The sequence below is a fragment of the Pelodiscus sinensis genome, chromosome 4 (assembly GCF_052426305.1).
Source record: "Pelodiscus sinensis isolate ZL-2025 chromosome 4, ASM5242630v1, whole genome shotgun sequence".
Classification (NCBI taxonomy): domain Eukaryota; kingdom Metazoa; phylum Chordata; order Testudines; family Trionychidae; genus Pelodiscus; species Pelodiscus sinensis.
The window spans coordinates 34,399,858-34,417,438 of NC_143055.1; the positions used below are offsets into that span (position 1 = coordinate 34,399,858).

The 17,581-nt window shown below is 45.3% G+C and overlaps 1 protein-coding gene across 1 annotated transcript in view; it reads right to left on the minus strand.

Moving 5' to 3' along the window:
* Positions 1-17,581, minus strand: part of CCDC149 (coiled-coil domain containing 149) — a 92,486-nt gene that overhangs the window by 57,114 nt on the left and 17,791 nt on the right. The window contains exon 4 of the mRNA XM_075930634.2: positions 2,639-2,746. Coding sequence (XP_075786749.1) covers positions 2,639-2,746 — 108 coding nt within the window. The remainder of the gene's footprint in view (positions 1-2,638; positions 2,747-17,581) is intronic.

Sequence of the window (17,581 nt, forward strand, 5' to 3'; positions counted from 1 at the left end):
AGCTCCATTTTTGCGCAAGGTGTAGTGCCAGTGTGGACTTCTTCTTGCGAGTGGGAGGTATCAAGAGGGGCTGGGAACACTGCCTCGCAATCAACTGATTGGTGACCACTGCAGTAAGCATTTACTGAGCAGCACCTTTGACAAAGATGGAAATGGGGAGCAGGGAACATTAAAAAGAGGTGGAGGGAGAAAGGAAAACAGATACAAGGCAAGTCTGAGTATCTAAGGTACTTACATAGTCAGTCACATAGTATTACAGCAGTTCTGATCTATAAATCACACCAGTGAGAGCTACGGCAGTAATCTCCATTTTACAGAAGGGGAACTGAGGCAAGGAGCAGCTAAGTGATTTGTCTCAAGTCACAAATGATACCTATTTTGAGGGAAGCAACTGAACCTGAGTTTCCCCATGTGCTAGGCTGGTGCCCTAGGGATCCACCCTTTCTCTGCGAAGGAAAGAGCTAGACAGGATGCTCTTAAAAAAATTTTTAAAAAAAGTTAGTCTCCAATGACATGGGGGAAAAAATTGTGAAAGAAAGCAAAATCAAAGAGCAGAAAAGAGAACTGAGACAAAGGATGGAGATCAAGAGTGAAAGGAAACAAAGCAAAAATATTTACATATATTTATTGGAATAAGCACCTTTATACCACTATAACTGCATCCAATTATGTTTTACTACTTTTTGAATAGACACAGTTTTATACATTATAACTGTACTTAAGTCAGCTATTAGGTCCCAGTCCTGCAAGCTACTCCAGTGGTGCTCTGCATGAACACATTTGGTTTTGGTGCTTACCTTTCTCTCGCCATCACCTGTTCCACATCCTACCTCTCAATACTTGGTCTGGTGTGCATATCTCCAGTTGCAAGTGGCATGCACATTTAGCTTGAGCGTATATATTTCAATTAATAGACAGCAGGAGTTTGATAAATACAGATTCTGAGCAATGTTTCATATACACTAATAAACTTGGCAATAAAATAAATCAGTTATGTAAAGATAAATAGCAGGATGATTTCAAGTTCAAAGCAGAATATATTTGTCAATTTCAAGACAACCTGCTCTTGTTTTTTGTAGAGACAAATATACAAATGTGTTCTTGTTTAATTATATACTGAAAAACTATATTATTGCATTAGATGCTTAAAAATACCACATAACCAAATATATTTATGAACAGAAACATCACTAACAACATATAAAACAGCAGAAGCTAATGGTGATGGACCCAAACCAGGTTCCACAATAAATACTCAAAAATAAATGTATGTAGCATGCACAAAAACACTAGAAGATTTACCCAGCATTGCCCGGGTTCAGCCCCGGGACAGGTAGACCTGAAGCTGCAGGGGAGGTGGGCAGCGCTGCAGGCCTTCTACCAGCACTCCCTGCACAGAGATGAGGTGAAGGCCATGAAGCTGGCTGCAGCTGCACGGGGGTGGGGGATACATGGGAGAGCTGTGGCTCCTGCAGCAGGGGCTGTGGCTGCGCTGCCCACGCCCCATTGGTGCACCCGGAGGAGGGCCTACAGCAGCGGGGCTTCCCCTCCCTGTCTGGTGCGGAGAGGTAAGGGTTTAGGGCCAGGGGGGCCCCACTTAACAGGGCCGGTGGCAGGCAAGATGGCGAGTCACATCCGTAGGTGGCCAATCCTTTGGTGGTGCAGCTGCCCCCAGTGGTCACTTTGCAGTACAGCTGTCCCCTGCACTCGCTGTCCCCACTGATGACTGAGTTTAGCATTCCACTCAGCCCCTCCCTTTCCTTGTTGTGGGAAACAATCCCATTCCCTGCACTTCCCATTTTCCTGGCACAACCAAACCCTGACCTTGCTTTAAGTTAGGAGAAGCAGAAGTTGCATTAAGTATATTAAATTGCAGTTATCTAACTAATTGCGTAGTCGATACAATATGTATGGACTACATGACTAGTCGATAAGTGCCACACTCTTACTATATTTAAAATGCAGAGGTGCAGCATCCTGAACCAGCATGAGCTGTGTCTGCTCAGTCCCGGCTCGAGTTGAGTCCAGCAGCCCCTGTTGATAGCAGCCAGCCCTGTCTGCCATGAACAGTGGCTGCTGCTGGAGCTGCCTCTGTTCACAGTGGACAGGCCTGGCCACAGGCAGGGGCTGCTCACCGAGCAGCCTTGGCTCACCGCAGACAGAGGCTCCTTCGCAGCAGCCTCCCCTATCCCACCTCTGCAAGGAGGAAGGCAGGACCACAGAGACAGTGCTGGGGGGGAGCTGGGTCTAGAGGCAACAAGGGGAAGGGGTAAGTAGTTGGCTACCAGATAAGTTTTTGCTTATCAGGTAGTCGACTACTTGCTTACATCTCTAAGCTACATACCAAATTTGGTGGTTCTGGCTCTTACCATTTAGGAGGCATGCTTGAACAAAGGTCTCATTGACAGACTCAGATGCCCAAATCTCTTTTATATACACACATATATAATACAAGAACCTATATTACTAGTGTCCTGCATAGACTTTTTCTGTTCCATCATTTTGAGTATTTTTTCTAACATCAATATTCTACAACTTTGTAAATAAGAGTAAAATATTTCTTCATTCAATTTTTCTGAATAGTCCAGTTTGCACATTAGATGTCATTTTCCTATTAAAGAAAAACCATTTGTAGTACCTTATTGTCTCCTTGAACTTCTCCCAGTCTTTGTTGAAGTTCTTTAATTTCTTCTCCCAAATGTTTATTTCGATCCCGAGAATCACTCAATAATTGGGCAAGATTAGCCTATGAAAGTCACAATGTTATATTAGACATAAGTGTGCATTTGTGGGCAAGAACCATGGGTGGTGGTTGAGAAAGAATCTGGGCTTTATTTGCTACCTTTCCATGTTTAATTTTATCAGCATTACCTAGATGTAATGTTTCATTAGAAATGGCATCAGGATTATAGCATCTACATTATTGTAAAATGATTAGTAAAGCATGTGTACATACAAAGCTCCAAAGCAGCACAAAAATAAAGCCAGATGGGAATACCCACATTATCGCTGATACCTCTGAAAATAAAAATAGCTTGGCAGATAAAACCTGATATGAGGTAGCTAAACTAACAGTTTAAAAACAGGATATAATTAGGCATAGCGGAGAGAGAGTGTATTTGGAAGTGGTAAGGGGGTGTCCTCTGCTTAAATTCTACATATTATTACACAAATTAACTTGAGAAAATTCTCCACAAGTCCCTGTCCTCACACATAGCTACTCTGAGAGTATGTCTACACTACAAGGTTATTTTGAAATAAGTTACTGCAGAATTACTACCACTGAAATAACTATTTTGAAATAGCACATCCATGCTACAGAGAAGCCTCAAAAGTAGTCTAAGGCAGGCTCCCTTAATGTGGACGTGCTACCTTGATTTGGAGCTCCAAGAAGCACTAAGGGATAATTACATTGAATGGCCCCAGGGAGTAGCTATTTCGAAACAGCAGCAGTGGAGCGTTCACACTACAGCTATTTCGAAATAATAAACCCTCATTTCATGAGGAAAAATGCTTATTTCAAAATAAGAAGCCCATTATTTCAAAATAATCGCAAAATAATAGGCTTGCTATGTTGACACACCTTGTTATTTCAAAATAACATTGTAGCATAGACATACCCTGGAAGTGTCTTGTACTTCAAAGTGGTGCAATATTTATGAGATGTTGAGAATGACCTGACATTCATTATTGCAGGTTTACCAAAATATATATTAGTGGAAGAATATTATTTTTCAGTTCAAGTCCCAAAAATTTACTCTATTGAAAAACAAAACGGTGTGTGTTATAATTGTCACTACTGACAGCTTAAGTAGTTTGTAGATCTAGCTACTCTTCTTTCCCCCCTCACAACCAAATGTACAGTTTAATCTTTCCTCCTATCCACACGTTAATTAACTGGAAAGCAAAAGTGGCTATTAAGCAGAGTTTTCCAGACTGTCTCACTAAATAACAATGGACACAGTGGGGGGAGGGAGGAGGAGAAGGAGGGGAGAAGAACACCCACAACATATGACCTTCTTTATATCAATATCCTCTTCATAGGTATAACTATGGTGCCTGCTGTTGCTGGGGGAAGGGAGGGAGAGGAGAGAGAAGAAGGGACAGGATCCTGTCCACCTCCCCATTGTGCCCTCATTGCCCTGGTCCCTCACTACAGAGGCCAGTCCTTCTCCACCTCAGCCTTTCGTTTTGGGGGCTGACCCTGCTGTGCCCGGATTGCCCCAGCCCCTTGCTACAGGGACAGGAACCTTGCTATGGGGACCAACTCCTACTGTGACTTACTGCTCTGGCCCTGACCCTTTGCTGTAGGAATTAACCCTTCTTTGTCTAAACCCCTCACTCTAGACCCCTGCCATGCCCCAGTTGTCCCAGGGCACTTACTCCAGCAACACACACTCCCCCTCCGAAATCATCTCCACTGGGCAGGCAGGTAGGGCTGCATCTGTAACTGGCTCTGCCTCAGTTCCTCCCAGCCTGGCTGTACAGGAAACAGGGGAGTCCCAGGACAGGGAGAAATGTCTCAGATCTGGGCCTCAGCACAAGAGGCGGGGCAGGGCAAGGGATTTTAGCAAGCAAAGTTGGAAACAGGAAACAGTGATTTTCATTCATTAAATGTGTTACTGGTGTGAACAGATTTTGAACCAGTAACCAAGACATATGAAAAAAAAATCCTTATTCAAATACATTCTGGAACTGTCTACTGTCCTTTCACAAAAGATTCCTTAAATAGCTTCTCAAGTCTAGCCACATGAGTGTTATAATCCTTCACACTAATGCATAAAAATGGATAGGAACACCCCTTTAAACACACCTCTATTCTCTAGCACATTAGTCAAAACAATCTTCCTACCTTTAGATGCTGCCAGAAGAGTGTTGTGTTTTGTTTTTAAAGAGGTGGGGTGGAAGAGGGAGGTAAACATATGAAAAAATATCTTTAAATTCAGAGGCAAATGTTGAAAAACAGCTCATCCTTACATTGATACCTTACAATATTCCCATTTCTTACACCCATATTGTAAATAATAAAAAAGAGGATACAAGTCTGTTGAAACATCAGGCACACACTTAGGGGCTGTGACTGTTAGCAAGTTTAACTGCCATATATCCTCTCCTGCTTTCATATGATGTTGATGGGCAAGTTAACACAGCACAGCTTGCTTAGCTTAGCAAGGGCTCCTGTTCACTGCAGGCTACAAAATTTGATGACCTGCTAGCACAGAAATACATCACCCAGGGCTTGGCAATGTTTTGCTAAGTCCTACTCACTTTTACCTACCTCTAGTAACAATCAAGACTGGAATTCAGAAACGTGGTATGTGTTTTTGGAAATACAAACGTGACCAACAAATATGAAGCATTGATTTTTTTCCCACCATGCAAAGCTCTGTACAGAAATAAATATGTAATAAATGAGCAATATTTGGAAATCATAGATACAGATAAAGCAATGTGCGAATACAAAAATCTGTACCTCTGTCTGCAGAAATTATCTGCAGGTATCTACATCTGCAGATGCAGATAACTGTAAATTTGGAATTTCTAGACACAGATGCTGCTGCAAATCATGTATTTTTAAAAATGAGCTGCAGACATCCACATCTGCAGATCAGATAACAGAAGATATATAACAGATATCTGCCGATTTGCAGGACTCTATAGATATATGAGAGAGAGAGAGAGAGAGAGAGAGAGAGAGAGACACACAACCAAGAAATCCTTTGCCCGTCACCTCTGGTCATCTATAGCAGAGCACCTATTAACAGTTACCTGCTGCAGAACAAGAATGCAGGTAGGTAATTACAGTCTCTGAAGAGGTCATTTGTTCCCAGGGCTGACTCCCACCCTTCTGCCAATAACAGAGGATCTTAAGACTGGAAATAGCTTTTATAATCAAGTTTCTAGAAGCACTGCTCACTGGGGGTGTTCAGTAAGGGTATTTTTTCCCCCACACCCCAATTACATACTGCTAGTGTGTCAAGTATGTGTCACATCTAGCCAAACAGTAATTTCTGCTTAAATAGAGACCTTCATATTGCTCCCTAAGAAAATCCTCTCATGGAATTGTTTTATACCTGAGATGGAGAACTTTGCCTCAAGCACAAGGTAAAACAGAAAAACAAGATCTTTGTAGCCTTTTGAGACTTATGATTAATGAACACTGGTGTTTTTCCAAGGATATTAAAAGTTTATCCATGGGCATTCTCTCTCTACTCCAGCAAAGTAAGACACTGAGAAAGGCAAAGAAGAGGGAGCGTGAGGGACTGAAAAGAATCCAACATTTTAAAAATGGGTACCATCGAGACTGTTGCACTTTAAAAAGAAAAAAGGTAGATTCAAAGTTGAACTACATTCTGAGGAAAAAACAGTCACCCTACAAAACAAGATTTGCAAAATTGCTAAAAATCCTAGTTTTTGACCTACATGCTCACAACACACAGAATGCCTGGTTTCTAAAAAGCTAAAAATATGCAGAAACTAGCGTCCCTCCACACTGCAGGCAGCATTCTTCTGAGCAGGTGTGGTTTGAAATGTACAAGAATACTGTTCTCTGAAGCATTACAAGGACAAACAATCTCACAGTTTTTCCATCTGCCACTTCAGAGTAAGGGAGTCACTCACCCACAAACCAGAACAAAGCGGATAGGCCTCATTTTATTACTAGTACTTGGCACACGAGTAGTGCTTTTCATCTTCAGACCCTCTTAACAAAGGGGAAATCACATTCATCAATCTTCACAATACCCATGTGGTAGATAAGGGATGATTGCTTACCTCCAAACACTGCTTCTCTGAAGATGTTATCTTGCAGGATTCTCACTAGTGGGTCTTAGCACCTTAAGGAAAGGCCAGCAGTAATTCCTGCCCAAATCTGATGACAAGAGGCTGTAATCAGACTGCTCCCCTTTTAGACTACAGGCAGTCCCCGAGTTACGCGGATCCGACTTATGTCGGATCCGCAGTTACAAACGGGGTTTGCTGCCCGTCTCCCTGCAGGGAGATGGGAAGCAAAGCCTCTGAGGACGCCGGCAGCGGGACAGCTGCGGTGCGTCTGGGCTGTCCGCCTCCCGCGTGATCTGCGGCTTTGCTCCACGTATCCAGCAGACCAGGGAGACGGGGAGCAAAGCCGCGGAGCAAGCGGGCAACGGACGGCCCAGACGCGCTGCGGCTGTCCCGCTGCCGGTGTGTTCCGCGGCTTTGCTCCCCGTCTCCGTGGTCTGCTGGAGACCAGCAGACCAGGGAGATGGGGAGCAAAGCCGCGGAGCACGTGGGCAGCAGGACAGCCGTGGCGCGTCTGGGCTGTCCCGCTGCCCCCCGTGTTCCGCGGCTTTGCTCCGGACGCCTGTGGTACAGCAGCTGGGGCGCTGCTGGTTGGTCCCGTAGCGCCGCTCTGGGCGCTACTGGACCAAGCCGGCAGCACCCCAGCTGCTCTGCCCCAGGCGTCCTGATTCAGCCGCTGCTGGTCAGTTTCAGCAGCGGCTGAATCAGGACGCCTGGGGCAGAGCAGCTTGGGTGCTGCTGGGTTGGTCCAGTAGCGCCGAGGAGCGGCGCTACTGGAGCCCTGGATGCTCTGCCCCAGGCGTCCCAAGTCAGCCGCTGCTGAAACTGACCAGCGCTGACTACAGGAAGCTCGAGGCAGAGTTGCTCTGCCCCAGGTTTCCTGGAATCAGCCGCTGATCAGTTTCAGCAGCAGCTGACTTGGGGACCTGGGGTTCTTAAGTTGAATCTGTATGTAAGAACTGGCATCCGGATTCAGCCTGTTGAAACTGATCAGCGGCTGATTCCAGGAAGCCCGGGGCAGAGCAACTCTGCCTCGGGCTTCCTGTAGTCAGCTGCTGGTCAGTTTCAGCAGCGGCTGAGTCTGGATGCCAGTTCCGACTTACATACAGATTCAACTTAAGAACAAACCTACAGTCCCTATCTTGTATGTAACCCGGGGACTGCCTGTAATTCTAATAGTCAGAAACAGCCACCAAGAGTACTTGGACTGGAATTAGCCTTTAAACTGGATTCTACACAGGTAAAGGGACTGCCAAGCAGTTTGTGTGGGGAGGGAGAGTATAAGTGCCCATGTGGATCTATTTGTAACATACCCACCCTTTTTCTGCTAAGAGAAACATAGACCTCCCTGATCCTGCAGCTGAACATGGGTTCCTATAAATCAGGGGCCAAGTTGTCAAGGCAAGAGCACTCAGTATCGACAAAGATTCCCTGGCTCTTACTGGGAACCTGAGGCCAGAGTTTCAGTGCTATGGGACTGGCTTTGGACTAATGTTACAGAGTTAAAGACCATGCATAGATGGAGGTCAATATGAAGCTACGGGAACAAACATTTTTACTCTCCTTCATTTTGCCACACAAAAAGCCTTTAGATGGGCATACAAGAGGACTCTTTCCTTTTCTAAAGCAGTAAGGCTTTCAATTAAGCAAAATCTACCAGTTGAGATTTTGGGTAGTTCTTCATGAATCCTTGTGATTTAAAACACCACACGGGTGATATGGATTGATATTCTACACTGTCCAAAGCAGCATCCTTGATCAGCCAATCAGAAAAGGGGAACACACGTATGCCCACAGCCTGTACAAATCAACACAATCCCTACCAAGCATTTTGTGGAAACAGAGCACATACCAGCTCAAAAGGCAAGGCACAGAATTCATTCTGTCACTCTCAAGATATTAAGTGCACCTGAACCTCTGTGGTCCATCAACATCCATGGTCTGGCAAGAGAGTCTGGCAGAGAATCACTGATAGAGTGGGGCTTAAGAGTCGGGCAGCAGAGGGGCCGGCAGCCAGGAGTCCAGCCAGAGCTGGGAGTGGAGCCTGATGACCAGGAGCAGAGGTAGAAAGGGCACTGACCTCCCTGGTCTGGCATACTCCCTTGTTTAGGACAGATCAGGTCCCAAGGTTGCTCGATCAAGGAGGTCCAACTGAAGTATACTGTTTAATAGCTGTGAGAGTTCCACCAATCTCACAAGAGTAGAGATGTTAAAATTAATCAGTTAATCGAATAGTCAATGGAATTTCCAACAACTATTAGATTAGGCAATAAGGATACTTCCACTTTGAAATGTAGAAAGAGCTCACCTGGCTCATGTGTTCTGCCTTTGAAGTGTACAAGAGGCCCAGGAGGGCCTCTTGAGCATTTCCAAGACTAAAATGCCACCTGGAGCCTTGGACCAGTAGGTGACTCGCTGGCCCCAGGCTCCATGCCACGCTTCTGCTTTGAAATGCACAAGAGCCCCAGCAGCGACTCTCGTACATTTCCAAGGTGGAACACCACCACTGCGCCCCTCCCTTCTCCCACGGAGCTGGAGGGAACCAGCTTTTAAGGCAGCTTCCCCCAGCACCCTTTCCTTCCCCTCCCCTCCACAGCCTTGGAGCGAGGGGGTGGGGGCGGGAAGCAACTAGTCGACTAGTGTGTCAGCTATCAGATAAGCTTTTGCTTACTGGATGGTTGACTTGTTGCTTACACCCCTACACAAGAGAGCTAAGACTTAACACTGACAAGCCTACCTAAGTAGTATCTTTGTGGAAGTAACTTTTCCAGGTAAACAGATGCAGAGATCAGAGGGAACCACTTAAATTTTGGATTTTATTGGCTCCAGTTCTTACTGAGTTTAACATTGTGCCTATGTACAAAGCACATAAAAAACAGGATGCTACAGTCACTGGTATGTTGTACTCCATGTACAACTACACATAGAAACTAAGGGTATATCTACACTACCAAGGTTTGCCAACAAAACGTATGTCAACACCGAAAAGTTGATATATCAACAATTAGCAGAATGTGTTCACACTTGCTCCCTCTGTCAACAGATCTTATCCACACTAGGGGTACCATCATGGTCAGAGTCAGCAACGCATTGAGAGGATGTGTATCTCAGTGCAGTGTTGTGGGAAGGCAGAACTGATCCCTGTGCATCTTCGGATTCCCTCTCAGTTCTTCCACAGCTTCTTCAGCTGCAGGGAACAGCATCAAGAGTACCTCTGTCATCTCTCTATGCTAAGGAATATAAAAGTACAACCCCGCCCGTGCAGCAGCAGCCTGCCTATGGCTGTGTTTCTAGTGTAGGGAAGAAAAAGAGAGGTCCAATGATTTGCTCTGTTTGTTCCTCCAAATGGAGCAGCTCATTCAGCTGTCAGGGACTCACCCACCCCAGCTTTGAAAGAAGAGAGGCACATGCCTGCAGGACAGCAGAGATCAGGGCTAAACAGAGCAATCAGGGCAGGCATTGTGGGATACTGGTGGAAGCTCTTTGTGGATAATAAAAGGAGGAAAAAGAAAAGAAACATCTCCTAGGAATGGAAGTTTCGTCATGACACTGAGCATTTCTCTCCGACCAAAGTCAATTGCAACATACATGCTCTCTTTTTTTTCGCCAAAAAGCAGGTTTTAACAACAAGACTTTGTAATGAAGACAAAGCCTAAAGTAAAAAAACATAGCAGTTACACTAAAAAGGTAACATTTTAATTCTATACTCAAACTGATGTACTTTGTTTTATTCATTTTGGACAAACTTTAGTTCAATAAGTTAGTAACAAAACAAGACCACAGCATGTTTGACATGATACTTTTAGCTCCCGAACAACGTATCTTCTAGACAAAGTGAGGTAAGGAAAGGTAATCTTTCAAGCTTACACAGCTCTCTTCATCAGGAAGATTGCCTCACCGCCATGGCATACAAAAATGATCTACCTAATATTGCACCCTGGCACTGCCTTCATTATCTACATACTGTGACAGACCCAAACCAACAGCCTGCTGCACTCTAATGGAAAGCAGGTATACAGGGTGCTGGATAAATGGCACTCTCTCCCCTGAGTAAACTCCTAGAAGATGCTGCCAAGAAATGAAGGCAGGCAGAAACCTGGGGCGAGTTAATTACTTGCTGGAGGGAGCAAGCTAATTGAACACCTGCGACTAATTGAACACCAACAGCCAGTCCTGCTGCTTTAAAAGCTTCCCCCCGGTAAGAAGAGGGGGGCAGACAGAGTGACAGGAGGAAGTGCTGGACAAGAAGAGGAGGAGTGGGTGGGTGCATGTGGGTGGAGGACTAGCTAGCAGGTACAGGAGAGAAAGCGCTTGGAAGGATTGTTTGGGTAAGTGGCCTAGGGAAAAAGCTGCCATATTAGAAGTAAGAACAACCCTGTCTGTTGCTCTACCTTAGGGTCCCTGGGCAGCCCCTAAACCTCCCCCACGCCAACACAGAGACTACCTCAAGAAGGGGACCAGGACTAGAGGGGTTTTCACCTGAAAATCATGAACTAGCCTGTGATCTGTATGGCTCAGTACAACTCTGGCAGGGTCCACAGCTTAAAGACAAAGCGGCTGTGTGAAGGGCCACAGCGGCTATGTGAAGGACCACAGGGAGCCTCTGAGGTTAATACTATCCACCAGTAGCACAAGAGCCACAGGCATGACCAGTTTTGCCACAGTACCAATCTAATTTCAATTATCACAAAAAGCTATAGATACAAACCTATGACCCAATGACGTAAACGCTTTTGCATGTAGCTTTATTTTTTGTGGAGTAGTCCCAGGGACAGCCTCAATTGACTTACATGTGACTATTCATACCATGTTAGATAGGTAAGTAAAAGTTTGCAGGACCGTGGCTTGTCATCATAGTAATTTCTCCCTCCACATATTTTATTTCAAGGAAGAGGTTACCCCAGAATTATTCGCGTGCTTTATTTGATATTTTATACTTCAGTGCCTATACAAGTTCAGAAAACTGACAACTCTGCAACTTCAACTTTGGAAGGTTCCCTCCCTCACCTATCTACCCCAAAAATCATACTGAAAATTTAAGCAACAGAGGACAACTACGATATCAAGAAGATCCCATTTCCCTTACAAAGCCACTCTATCGTATGGTAACACCTGGTTACAGAAACATTTTTATGTCTTAATTTGACACAAGCGTGATGTAACATAGCAAATGCAGATCAATGCTTGTCAATAAAATAAGAGGAGCTCTGTTCTATGTTTGTGATTTAACCCCATAGTTAGAGATGCATTCTTAAATGGGTTTAAAATGGGGCAGAAGTAGCAAGACACCGTGGGAAGTTTGTGGATGGGGGCTAAACAGGCACAGTACCTGGGGAGAAGGGGAAACCAAAGACAGTAACAGTTTTACTCCTCTGCCAGACTTACTTCAGTGGCATTCTGTATCCCTAACACTTTTGACTCACTTTCTGTTACAAAACAAACTGAGCAAGTTGCTCAGTGTTTCTTTTTGCTGGATACTGGTGGGGGTCAGTACATGTGCATCTATCAGACACAGAGCTCCTTACACGATCAGGGCCTTCATCTTTATAGATGGAAAAACTCAACTGAAATTGGTTTTAAGGCCACAAACTGCTACTGAGAGGGCAGCCAAGCTTCTGGGCACTGGAGCGCTGTGAAAAGTCCAGGTGACTTTTCTTGTCCATTGTCTTAATACTAGAGGAAAAGAAGCCTACATAAATATGTTCACAATAGTAATACAATGTGTTTATGTCTTCCTCTTTTTTCATCCTTTTAACAGGAATTACTTTTATTTGCACAAAACTGGATTTTAAAAAGGTATTCTTAGAAAACAAGGGTATGACTCAATTTACCTTTAAACTACTCTAGGGTGCATCTTGACAGGCGACTGGCAGCAAACACAATGCACCAAACCACCTGGAGTGCCAAGATGCCCTGGAGGGAGGGGAGATCTATAACTATTCATTTAATTACCTGGGTAAGAATTAATTACCTGGGAAAGAATCTTTCTTCCACTGCTGCCTAGTGAAAGTCACTAGCTTTCTAAAAAAGGCCTCCAGCAGAATTATATGGATTTATAAGCACTCCAAGACCTGGCAAGTCTTGTAATTGTGACTATTAAGTTCTACAAAGGGGCTCCAAGATGCAGTAGAAAAAAATGCTTCTCCCAAAGCCTGTGGGGAGGTTCCCCTCCTCCCAGCCCCAGCACCGAGCTGCAAGAGCCAGGGGAAGAGGGCTCCCTCCCCACAGGTCCCAGAACAAAGCTGTTGTGTCCAGACCAGGTCCTAGACAGGGAGGCCCCAGGGCTCTGGTGCTGTCCCCGCCCTGTGTACTAACTCCGCACTCCCACTGGGCAATGGGAGGTGTGAGGCAGTGATTGCAGGTAAGAACACCATGCATGGCAGAGCCTCATCCTTCTGCACCCCAGGAGCTGGATTTGCTGTCTGCTATGGAGCACCGCACAGTGTGCAGGAACAAGACAGCCTGCCTGAGCACCCGTTGACCAGGAGCTGCTAAGGTAAGCCTGAGCCATAACCCCCCTGCCACAGCCTGAGCCCTCCCCGAACCCAGAGCCACCTCCTCTATACTAACCTCCTTATCCTGGACCAGATCCCAAAGCACACTCTCCTAGCCCAAAGCCCCTATCCCTAACCTGGAGACCCCCTCTCGTATCCCAAACCCCTCATACCCAAGTCCACTCCAGATCCTTCAACCCGTCCTGCACCTCAACCCCCTGCCTAAACACAGAGCCCCCTCCTGTCTTCTGAACCCCTCTGCCCCATCCCCAAGCCTGAAGCCTCCTCTTGCACCCAAACTCCTCATCCTCAGCCCCATTCCAGAATCCACAGCTGCAGCCCTCCAGCACCTCAATTACCTGCACTAGCCCAGACTTCCATTTAGAGCCCTCATCCCAACTCTTGCCACACACTCTCAATGTGCAGAATGACTTTTGTTATGTGATATCTCCACATAGGTGCTTATAATGAAAGTCACTGCACACATGAACACTGAGTTAGAGGGGAACACTGATTGGTGCAAAACTTTTTTTGGGGAAAAAAATCTGAGTCTGGGGACCATCACCTCGCTTCCTGTCAAATACCAGAATTGCCCTGAGCAAAGTAGCTACTTTTTGTACATTATATCATTCAACTCTGATTATAGTACACACAAGTCATATTGAACCATCGATTTTTAACAGTAGCCACATTCAGGTAAACAAGGAGTTTCACTAGAAGTCAATGGCTCAATATAGCCCCTTGTGAGAGTCAATTCTATTTTTTTAATAATTCACAGATATTAAATTCCGTTAAGCATCATTTCAGTGCTCCAAAGGAGCAATTATGAAGTCCTGAGCAATTGTATTTTTATTAGAAAGTCTCAACACAAAAATATTATCAATACAGCAAGAACTGTGTGTTAACTATCGGGAACAAAATAACTGAATAAGAGCTCTGATACACCAAGAACATAGTGGTGTACACCAGTACATTCAGCAGATCCCAACTTCTAGGCCACACACTGAATGAATAACCACACTTATCAGTCATTAGGCTCAAACCTTGATTCCACAACATTAGGGAGGGAGGTATTAAATGCGCTCCCCCCCACACACACCCCCCAACACACACACACAGACACACAGACTATGGCTGTATGAAGAGGTAACAGAGGATTTTATCTGGGCAGTGGCAAAACCTTGCAAGAAGCCCTTATTAAGAAAGTTATACAATCCCCACAACAGTCCCATATACAAAGTTCTCAAGTTTATATTCAGGCACAGAGAGCACTAATATCTAACTAGAGCCAGCACTGCTTAATGAAGAGTTCAGGCTGCCTCTAGTCAGAGTCCCTTAGTCCCCAAACTGGGCATCTCCTATCCCCTGCACTCATCACTGATATTTGGATGTGGTTTGAGATCCATGTGACTCTCGGATGTTGCTGAATAGTAGTGTTCAAACCAGTGGTCTCAGTGCTGTTCAGGGCTCCTTCTGCTGGGTTTCGCCTATGCCTCCTGCCGGGCCATAGGAGTGCCTTAGGGCTGGAATACTGGCCCATAAAACAGGCTAAGTATTTAGACCTACACCCTGAAGCTGTAGGTGCTCGTTGCCAAAAGCCAACCATGTGCCTCTGCCACTCAAGTAGCCTACTGCCAACCAATCCGCTGTTCACAATGATGCAGAGCTAACCTCCATTTGTGGGGTGGCAATTCCTCCTGCAATGGGAAGCAACTGGGAATGGAAAAGCAGGATTGGGATTCTGACCCAGTCCTCTGGCCAACTGGATCTGAGGAAGAGGAGCCAGCTCCCCTCTGTGCCTGCCCTCTACTCTAAAAAGAAAGAGGTAAACACAAAGGACGGACTCATGAAGCATGACATCACTGACATGCATATGTGGAATGGCAGCTCCACAGGTGTCACTAACCCAATGGAGCCAGTGAAGCCAGAATAAAGGTTGGCGTACGGTTTTAATTCATTCCAGTGCACATAGACAGGATGTATGATTCACTTAAATTTTTAGCTCTCAAAACATACTACTTTTAGGGATGCCAACCTGTAGACTACTACATGATTAACACAAAAGCCTGGGCTTATCAGTAAATTCTGTCGACTACACACATTCCCCTCTCACACTGCCTCTGTATCAAAGGCAGTTGCGGGGAAGAGGGTAAGGGAAGGCCGGAGCAGGCTCCCCACAAGCACTAGATACACCTGCTCCCTCACCCCATGCTTCAACTTCTGATGGAGAAGCAGCAGTGTGGGGGGAAGGAGGGGAGAAGCGGGAGCCGATATGCACAGGAAGCCAGCTTTGAAGTTCACTCTCCAGGCATGCCAGCTCCATGTACCCTGCCCCGCCCGCAGCTGCTTCATATGGCGGGAGGGGAGGATGACAGGAGCTAGTGCTGGAGGGAGCCAGCTTAAAAGCCAACTCACCCCAGCACCAGCTCTGCAGTGCCACCTGCACCTCCCCCAGGCTGCTGCTTCTATCTGAAGCAGCAGAGCTGTGAGGGAGAGAAGGGGAAAAGTGGAGGCTGCCGTGATGAAGCCTGTCTGCAGCAGGCCTGCATTACAGGAAACAGCACAGGGTGGCAGGTGGGACAGTTTTTAAACCGGCTCCTGCCTGCCACCCCGCACTGCTACCTCTGTACTGAGGCAGAACTGTGGGATAGCAGCATCTCCCCAAGAGTGGGGCTGGAAGCTCCCAGCTCTGTCTCCAGGGGCTATCAAATAGTCATGTAACTGCTAAAATGTGATGTGGTTACATAGCTCTTCACACACACATTTCCTTCTAAGCACCATGTAACATCCCTAACTTCCTTCGAAGCACCATGTTCTAACCTTTCTTACTTTTCCATAAACCATTTGAAGAGAAGTATTGGGTAGTTTTGTCAAACTCATGAGTTCATCACAAGGCTCATTATATTTGGTGTTTTTTCCTATAATGGTAGCTCCTTGAGTCATGTGGTTCTATGAACAGCTCAGTTACCATTTAAAAATATTTAAATTTGTAGAAGAAAGTTTTAAGTTCTACAAGGTTGCAAGGAGGGGAAAACAAAAACAAAAACCTAGAAAATTTCATGGGAATGAAGCCCAGAGGCTCAAAATAAAAAAAAAAAAAATGAACCCATAATTACTTATTTTTAAAAGTAATGATTTTTTGAGACATGAGTTGATTTTTTATTATTTGGGGATATGGATTTCACCTTTCTGCAGTTTAAAAGGGATATAAATTTAGATTTCTAAATGCTACATTAACATTTTTTTCCCTTAATAGTAATGTGAATGTTAGCCACTGGGAGGACTGATTACTATTTAATGGACACCTTTCCTTTGGACTCACTCAAATCAGATGGAGGCAGCAAATGGGAGTGGGTGTTGGGGTGGTAAGAGGGGCTAATTCAAAGCAGCAGCATCGCACAGCTGAGCCCAGGTTTTGCAAAGTGGCAGCACAGCATGGAGCCCAGGCTTAGCTGGGGACTCCAGCTGATCCCGGGCTCCACACAGCATTTCTGCAGAACTAGGGATCAACCAGGGAGTCCCCAGCTGATCCTGGGCTCCGCGTGCCATTTCAAATCAGCAATGCAACATGGAGCCCAGGGTCAGTGGGGTACTCTGAGTTCCCCACTGACCCTGGGATCAATGAGGGCGCTTCCACTTTGAAATGCCTAAGAGCCCCCGCTGGGGACTCTTGTACATCTCAAAGCTGGCACCTGCGTGCAGCCTGGAGTCAGAGGGAAATCCTGCTAGCCACGGGCTGCACTCAGAGTTCTGCGTTCCTACTTTGAAGTGTACAGGAGCCCCCAGCTGTGGCTCTTGTACATTTCAAAGGAGGAATGCGGAAGTGCCTATTGACTAGTCAATGGAAATTCCATTAACTACTCAACTAATAAATTAACCGATATTTAACATCCTTACAATAGATGTTTTGCCCTTTGAGAAGTTACAAATGGTTATTTCTGTTCATCGCACCCTTTCATTTCTTGTATTTCTCATTTGAAACCAAGATCTATTCTTGTGCAAGAACCAATGCTCTGTGGACCAACAAGTACTCTTATTGCACACAATAGCTGAATCTTTGGCCTAAAATAAATTTAAGTAATTAATACAATTACCCACTGAATATCTCCCTTCCCAAAACCATTAAAATGCAATTAGAAAGAGCACTTAAACACAATATAAGTAACTGGTATCCACTAAACAGATGTCTAAGCCCCTTTGAGAAGATGGTGATGCTACTGATCACTGCTTTAGGACTTAAACATAAGCAAATGAAAAGGGCAATCTCAAATCACATTACACTTGTTGATTTCCATGTAGGAAACATG